This window comes from Cariama cristata, unplaced genomic scaffold, assembly GCF_000690535.1.
Source record: "Cariama cristata isolate BGI_N322 unplaced genomic scaffold, ASM69053v1 scaffold30978, whole genome shotgun sequence".
NCBI lineage: Eukaryota > Metazoa > Chordata > Aves > Cariamiformes > Cariamidae > Cariama > Cariama cristata.
In genome coordinates, this window is record NW_009631096.1 from 1 (window position 1) to 8,805 (window position 8,805).

Sequence of the window (8,805 nt, forward strand, 5' to 3'; positions counted from 1 at the left end):
GCCCGCCGCAGCAAGTGCCGCATCCGCATCGGGGGGCACCTGGAGCGCTGGTGCCGTCTCAAGGAGCAGCTCGGCTTCGCCCTCCACTCCCAGTTGGCCCAGTTCCTCCTCGACAGGTCAGTGTGGGAGAAGCGGGGCTGCAAAACCCTTAAAAAAACCCCTAAAAACCCGTGGGATGGGGAAGAGAAAGGTTTATGCTCGCTCACTCTCCCCCTTCGCACCACAGGTACAGCTCCCACGGCTGCGTTTGGAGGCCCGCAGGTAGGTGCTTCCTACCCCAAATCCACGTGAGCATCAATTATTTTGGGTCCAAAAGAGGTTTATGGTGAAGAGAGAAGATTCTCATTACATGGAGCACTTGGCTGCTGGAGATGCTCACCTCCCAAGCAGGAGGCATACCACTCCCTGGGTTTGGCTGTATTGGGACTGTTGGTATCCCCAGCTCTTTTTGGGGAGGGACTATTTGAGATTTTGGGCGTTGCGAAAACAGAGAAACTGTTAATATGGTGGAAACATCAGATCCTGCATGAGATGGTGGGGAAAGTGGAGGGAGACCCTTGCAGATGTCCCACCTGCCCTACACTGGTTTTACACGATGGAGAACAACCAAAAAGTCCAAGTTTGCAGCAGGTTTTCACCGATTTATCTGGGTTTTGTGCCTTCACCAGGTGAGCCGGAGCCCAACCTTCTCCACGCCGATGCCCTGCAGCGCCTGGTCGTCCTGTCCCATGGTCATGGCCAAGAATGTGGTTTCATCCCTGACGTGAAGCTCCCGGTCCCAGGCAGCACGTCCCAGCTGGTGTGGGAGTGCGTGGCCGGGCACAGCTTCTCCTGGGGTGTCCCTGAGGCAGCAGGGGACTGTACCCCCACAACTGGCCACCATGGAGAGGAACAACGGGGGGACTCGGGGTGCAGCTCCCCACCGGCAATTGGCCGCCGGCGTTCGCTCCGGCGAGCAGGGCTCGCCACCAAGTCCGGCTCTGGGAAGGGCGAAGCCGAACCAGAGGGAGCAGCTCGGTCACCTGTTGGTGATGGGGACCAGAGGGAAGAGCTGGGAGCTGGTAGTGATGATGGTGATGATGGCAACGCAGGTGAGCTCCTCTGTGTCCTCTTCTCCATCCTCATTTCCCTTGATTCCCCATCTTCAGCCCTTCTCCCAGTCCCATCAACCACCTTCCCGTTGGGATCAGGTGTTGCCCCAGCCCTGTCACCTCCCTCTTGATGCAGATTTGACAGCACCGTCATGTAAAACAAATTTCTGGGCCTTTGCTGGAAAAACAGGTAGAGTCGTCTCCCACTGGGCTTGTTCCTACCACAAAACAAGCCCGTATCTTCGCCGTCCTTTCCTTCCCCTGGAAAAGCAGAGCTGGGGGACCTCAGGTTCCTTACAGGCGTTGAGCAGAAGACCTTGCTGAGCCCAGGCAGATGCAGCTCTCTGTAGTTTCCAAGAGCCACAGCTCTTGTCGTTTACCCAGGCTGAAAACTGAGGAGAAAAAAAAAAAATCTGTTTTTTTTTTCCCCATACAGTGCCCTGTGGTAGCCTCTTGAGAAGAGGTTGAGCTTCTTCCAGTAGAACATTTTGGACTAATTTGACCCTCATTTCTTCTGGTCAGTGGGATGGCACCACGCAGCTCCTTTCCAACACCTGCAGGCTTCCCAATCCTGCTGCCAGATCCATGCCCCATCCTCCTCCTCCTCCCTCCTCTGCCTCTCCCACCATCCGAGCTCAACCAGCCCCGCTTCAACCCCCTGCAACTCCTGTCGTCTCCTTGCAGCTCCCCATGTGCCAACGGAGACAGGGACCACGGCAAAAGATCACGAGAGGTGAGTGGTGGCATGCGTGAGTCTTCCCCCAGTGTGTAACCAGGCTCTTCAGAGCGGAAGGTCATGTTTGGACCCATCCATCTCATCCCTTGAGTTCTCTAACGGGCAGCCAACGTTTTAATGAAGACCTACCATGATTAAAACCCGTTGCGGCAGAGTTGACTTTGGTCGTTGTGTTCCTTGCAGCGTAGTTGTCCCAGAGGAGAAAGTGGAGCAGGGGGCTGAGCCCCAAGAAGAAGAGGAGGAAGAGGAGGACGAGGACTTTGCTGAGGATGATGACCTCACCTACACCGATGACCTGCGAGATGAGAACTACCACCCATCTCTGGACAGGTGAGGAGCACTTAGAGCTGCTGGGAAGGAGCCCATGGACTGCGATCAGGTGAGAGCCACTCCACAGGCTCCCAGTCACATTGTCCCAATCCAGATGGGTATCGCACTGGGAGGGTTTCACACTTCACATCTCTGCCACACTCTTGTCTTGCTACAGCTGACCTAGCAGAGGTGGGAGGAGATGGGAATAATGGCCTTAGGTCACTTCAATAAGTGCTTCTGGGCTCAGAAGGGCACAGCCTTTTGGGGAAGCACCTTCTTTAACTGGGTGAGGGTCTTTGCTATGTCCAACCACATCCAGCCAATGTCCTACCACGTCCAACCATGTCCAGCCAGTGTCCTACCATGTCCAACCAATGTCCTACCACATCCAACCACATCCAGCCAATGTCCTACCATGTCCAACTGTGTCCAGCCAATGTCCTACCACGTCCAACCATGTCCAACCAATGTCCTACCACATCCAACCACGTCCAGCCAATGTCCTACCACATCCTACCACATCCAGCCAATGTCCTACCATGTCCAACCAATGTCCTACCACGTCCAGCCACGTCTGACCACATCCAACCATCAAAACCATCTTGCCTATCCCATCTCTGTCTTCTCCCCCAGTGACTCTGAGCCACAGCGACGACAAAGCCAGACCAAAGCCCGTAAGAAACCTGTAAAGGAGGAGCAGCCCCCAAATGAGCGGAGCCTGACCAGCTCCAGCCCATCGGAGGAGAAAAGCGAACGAGTCAGGTGAGTTGTGACAGCCACGCTGGTGTGGTGACGCCGGGAACAGGCATCAGGGTGTCTGTCTTGGGGCATCCATCTCTCCGTGGCCACTGAATGAGCGTTTTGGGGCATGTTGGAGATGCTGCTGCTCTCCATGCTGAGAAACTAGGTGGAAACCATCCAACCATGATGTTCAAGCCCTGAGCTCTGGGCAGGGCAAGAGCTGCGTGTCCCCAAGGGGGGTTTAATCCTTCTCCTCACGGTGCCGTCGTCCGCAGGGCAGAGCTACGTTGCTTGGCCTCGTTGGGTGTTGCAGCTTGCAAACTGGGGAGGGTCTGGCACGTGGATCTTGCTACGAGGGGGCTTAATGAGTCTTCATTTCGTCCGCTGTGTCTCTCATGGAGCTGGCCCCCATGCTCGAGTAGCCAGGGAACAAGGATACGCTGCTTGGGCAGGGGTTGAAGCCCCTTTAAACCACCACCATGGTGGGCGTTGAAGCCCTTCTTTCACATATATAGAGCCTCCAAGCAGTCTGGAGGTTTGCAGCAGCAAAAAATCCATACGTTCCACCCCCTGCGTAAGCACAGAGACTCCTGACTCCATCTATAGATAATGGGGCTTCTCCAGCAGCCAGAGCAGCTCTGTATGGTCCAGCTTATATTGCCCAGCTGCAAAAGCCCATGGGGAGAGGTGAGTAGCAACACCAGTGCTGCCAACCTCAGGTGTTGGTCAAGGGACAGCTTGATAACGACCACGATTATTTGATTTCCAATCAGTCTTTACCACTGCCTGTTTAAGGCTGAGGGTTAGGTTGTAATCTTTCCTTCCCAGCTACGTGGGCTCAAAATTCACTTTTCTGTTCGAAATAAGCTCAAATCATCGCTCAATTATTTGCTGGGTCTTTATGGAAGAGTATTACGTAGAGGTTGATCTCGATGCTGAAACAAGCAGATGGTCCACGCGTTGCCTCTTGGGTCTGACACACAAGGAGACATCACCTTGCTGGATTTTCTTACGCTTTTAATACGCCGAGGGTGTTAAAACCCCCTTTTTCGCTGGAGTTAGCCGGAGTGACCACATAACACCGCCTTGTAACGCATCTTACCTTCATGTGCCCTATGAAAGATGGGACTGGCAGCAAAACGCACGCCCTAAAACTCACGTAAGTATTGTGCTGCTCCGTTAAGGCTTTTATTGATTTGCTTTTTCACTCTGATGTGGTATTGCCACTTCTTTTTGGTGCTAAACACCCTTCCCGTCTCCTTGCAGCTCTGAAACCACCTCACGGCTCACTGGAAGAGTGAATACCCTCCCAGAGACCCAATCCCAACAAAGGAAAACGTGACGGTAAATCTGGCATTTGCGCTTCTCCTCTCCCTGCCCATTGCTGGACATGTAGCACCGGAGGACACCAGGCTCTCAAATTCAGTTTGAGGGTGGAAAGGTTTGGGTTAGGTCTAGGTAGTCCTTGTTAAGGCCAAAAGTGAATTCAAAGAGGGATTTTTTTTCACATCTCTGGCATTTTTTTTGCATCCTGCACGATTTCCATTCAAAATCCTGGTGTTCGGACCTCCAAAAGTTCATCGGTGCCTAAAGATGCACCTGGAGATTTGCAGACGTGGCTGATGAAAGCAGCCATTGACTTTCCTGGGCAACCACCTTTTAACCCCCTCTCCAAATCCCTGCCTAAACTTTAGGTCAGCGCTGCCCTTTTTAAGGCTTTTGAGTAGAGAGATCATATTTACAAGCGTTTGATTAATTTCTTTCCCCTTTTTTTGTCACAGCAACTGGAAGAATGGAGATGAAATTTTATGAGCAGAAGCGAGAGCCTCCAGACTTCAGTGTGTTCATCCTCTTCTCACTTCCTAAAGGTAATACCCTCATGAGCCAATAAAACATTTTTAAGAGATTGTGGACAAAGATGCCCAGCCTTTTTTTTTTTTATTCAGTGCTGAAGATGTGGTCTGGCATTGTCGTCTATTAACGATCTCTTTATTTCTCCTCCCTACAGAAGCACGCCTGTTTTTTTTAACGTACCTTTCTTTAATTTCAGGATGTCAGCCAGAAATAGCTGCTGTTTCCATGGAGCTGCGGATAAATTATAGATCAAACGAGGCTGGCGTGAGGTTGACAGCAATCTTAAATGTCCTGGGACATACCCAAAAACCATGTGAAAGACTTTCTGTAACAAGTAATAAAGAATAAGTTCCTATTTATAATGTCTGAAAGGTGCATTTGTTAACATAATTTCCTGCTCCGATGGGGAGAAATACCGAATTCCCAAAATGGAAGAAATAAAAGAGAAATGTTTGCCCTGAGGATGGTTTTAATACTTGGAAACCCATCAGCTGCGAGGTTGGAGGAGCTTCTTGACTCTGTGCTTGGGGACAAAGAGCCAGGGACAAGAACTTCACTCAAGAAACTTCTTTCCCGTTGCAGCTGCAAGCGGCGAGCGCGGCCGTGCGACGAGGACGTGGCCCAGATCGGCCCGAAGAGGATCAGGTACCTGGGGCCGGCGGGGAAGGGGAAAGATGAGAAGGTGCAGCTCAGCCCTTCCATGGTGGGACACCCTTGGCAAGCAATGCTTGCTCTGACAGAAGCCTCTTGAAGGGCTTTATTTCCTTAAATTAAGCTTTTGATGTGTGGGTGAGAAGGAATTTGGGAGAGGAGGACTTAGCGGGGTGCCAAGTCCAAAAGCTACAGCTTTTTTGCCTCTCTTCCCCACTCATACTCACCGACGATGGTTTTCCACCTTCTCTCTTGCAGGAAGGCGGCAAAGCGCGAGATCCTCCTGTGCGACTTTGAAGGCTGTGGGAAGATCTTCTCCAATCGCCAGTACCTGAACGTGAGGGCGCTTAAATCCACTCCCAGTTTCTTCTGGGGCCACCAAGAGCTTTGGGAACCCACCAGATGGGTCAGGTTTTGCCTGTCCAAGCTCCCTTTTGGGCATCTTGGGCCGTTGTCCTAGAGCTGGAGTTGGGCAACCTAAATTGCCGTTGGCTTGTCACAGCTGGATAATAGATACGGGACTTGTTGGCCCTGGGGGTTGTTGCTGGAAGGTGCCCTTGGGCTTCCTCCAAGTGCAGCTTCTCAGCTCCGACCTCCTCTCTTCTTACTCCTCCTTTTTCTCCCCCAAAAACGACAGCACCACAAGAAATACCAGCATGTCCATCAGAAGACCTTCACCTGCTCGGAGCCCAGCTGCGGCAAGTCCTTCAACTTCAAGAAGCACCTCAAGGAACACGAGAAACTCCACAGTGGTGAGTCGGCCGCCTCTGTGCAGGCCTGTACCCCCTATATGATATATATATATACCTCCCTATACCTCCTCTCCTGCGCTGGTCCCACCTCTACTGGGCTACAGCCGACCATACCCACATCCTCACCATTCACATTTGCATCCCTGGTAGACGTTACTGCACCCGTTTGCTTTCCGCTCCCGAGATCTATCATCAATCTCTCGTGTATCAGCTCCGTTTCTGTGCTAGGAAAGCAGCCCACCTCCTAAAATACATCCTGAAAGCCCCCAGACTGCTCTTTTAGGCTGGATCAGTCCCTAATCTGATTTATTTCTGCTCCACAGACAAGCGGGACTATATCTGCGAGTTCTGCGCCCGTTCCTTTCGTACCAGCAGCAACTTGATCATCCACAGGCGCATCCATACAGGGGAGAAACCCCTGCAGTAAGTACCAGTCCCAGCAACGCAACTGCCGACTCTCCCCGTCGTGTTTCAACCCAAATTTAGCTTCTCAGTGTGTGGCTCCAGGAGAGAGGCAAGTTCCTCGCCGTGGGTAGCCAGAGGACTGGCTGCTGGGTTTGTTTTGTGTTGCCTAAAAGTTTTTGTCCCCCTGGGGCTGGGCTGCGGCTCTGATCCAGGATCAACTTCAGCGCGCGGGCTTGATTTGGAGAAGTTTCATAAGCTGGGACTCAACGAGAGCAACGCGTTTCCTTGCCTGGAGGGTGTGCTGAAGCCACGCAGAGCTAACGCAGCAGTGTGGGGCGGTGGCTTTGCTAAACCTACGTAAAATTGCAGCATCAAGATGAGGAGGGGCCAGTTCTCCCTCGTGCTTAATCCCTTGTAATACCTTTTTAAAATTTCTTTTACCTTGAATCCCGTTTTGGTTTTTTTTTTCCCCAGGTGCGAGATCTGCGGCTTCACCTGCCGCCAGAAAGCCTCCCTGAACTGGCACATGAAGAAACACGACGCCGACTCCTTTTACCAGTTCTCCTGCGACATCTGTGGCAAAAAGTTCGAAAAAAAAGATAATGTCACCGCTCACAAAAGCAAAAGTCACCCCGAAGTGCCCAGCGGACACCCTCAAGCCGAGGGGGGCCAGCGGCAGACGGTGCCAACACCACTGCCCAACTTCAGGGCAGGGATTCAGGCAGGGTCGGAGCACCCAGAGGCATCCAGAGCGTTGGCCACGGAGCCCCAGGAGATGCCGGGGTTTGGGGACGTCCTGGTGAGTGGTGGTGAACCGGAGAAGACCCCACCTCCCATTGCAGCCTCGGCTGAATATCAGGGGGGTATTGGGCAGGATCCAGGCATGCCCCGAGGCCGAGTGATGGACGGCGTTGACTCGTAGCAGGACTCATCCTCCAGTTCTCAAAGGACGGACCAGAGAACAAGGTGAAAGGATGCTGGACCCCGCGGCGCGTGGCAGCAGCATGTCCAGGTGCCAAAAATACAATGGACAGGCAAGGACAGGCACTTCCCAGGGGAAATCGCAGTTTCTCCACCAAAAACTGGGCTTCGCTCGCAGCAGCGTTGCCGCAGGCGGAGAGCCTCTTGCCTGGCTTCCTCACTGCGAAGAGGGAGCGTGAGGTTGCCAAAGCGGTTGGCAGGATGCTCATTAAAGACTTATTTTGTGTAAAAGTGGGGTTTCCCTACTTGCACCGGCCACCTCAGCACTCTTGCTATGAAAAACAGAGGTAGAAAAGTGAGATTTCTGTGTGTGCAGCCTGGCTCACCACCCAGGCCAAAGGTTGTCTGTATTCAGCACAATAAAAAAAGGGCGATTTAGGTCGGGAAGGCAACGGTAGGTGGAGGGGATCGAGGCTGTATCGGTTCTGGCCTCAGAAACAGGTGTTATTTAATCCAGTGATGGTTCCCCAAATCCTACACTACTTTTTATTGAGCCTTTTTTGGAAAGGATTGCAATATTTAAACAGGGTTTATCAGAAAAAAACCAAACCACCCAAAACTCTGCAAGTGTAGGCTAGAAGACACTTTTGACACAGATAAAGGGGCTGCAGGGAGGACTGAGCTCACCGGAGCGGCCGTGGGGCTGGCTAGCTTGGGTAGGAAACTCAAACAGCACTTGGGAGAACTAAAAATACCACGTTTTGGGGGAAAAGATGGGTGTTAGAGGTGAGTTTTCCTACTGCGATTCTAAGCATCCATGCCTTTTTTGCTTCTTGCTGCGACAAGGACTAAATCCCAGCTGCTGGGGAGGGGAGATGGAGCACAGCCCCCATACCCAAATGGCTAGTGGCTTAGAGAAACCAATAATGAAGGAATTGACCCCAAAAAGGGGGCTGCGAGGGCTACGGTGCAGAGATGCTCTACGATACCCCAGCTCTGGGGCATCTCCTTTGCTGCTGCTGCTGCAGATTTTTCTTCTCAGAGCAGAAATTGGGGGTGGATTTTGTGGGCAGGGGGTGAATGGGCACCCCAGTTTCCCCCCAGTACGATATAGCACCACCCCTCATCCACCCAGTCCCCCATGCACACATAGTTGACTGCATCCCCTCACAGAGAGTTTTTGTTGGTTTGTTTTTGGTTTTTTTCACCTCAAAACAGTATTTTTTGAGCCCTAAAAAGGGTGTGATGCTGCCAGGTGATGGGCATGGGCAGGGTCCTGGGGCGAAATGAGGACACCCCCGCTTCATGCAAGCCCCTAAGATCACTCCCCTAAATCCAGGGT

At 52.4% G+C, this 8,805-nt stretch overlaps 1 protein-coding gene across 1 annotated transcript; it reads left to right on the top strand.

Moving 5' to 3' along the window:
- Positions 1–6: 6 nt before the first annotated feature.
- Positions 7–7,464, top strand: LOC104166035 (zinc finger protein 692-like; the record flags this gene model as incomplete). The annotated part of the gene is made up of 11 exons (XM_009705835.1): positions 7–116; positions 227–261; positions 669–1,091; positions 1,776–1,824; positions 2,011–2,157; positions 2,773–2,901; positions 5,317–5,379; positions 5,644–5,722; positions 6,023–6,137; positions 6,461–6,560; positions 7,017–7,464. Coding segments are annotated over 11 exons (1,698 nt in total), but the record flags the coding sequence as incomplete, so codon positions are not given.
- Between the last annotated feature and the right edge of the window lie 1,341 nt (positions 7,465–8,805).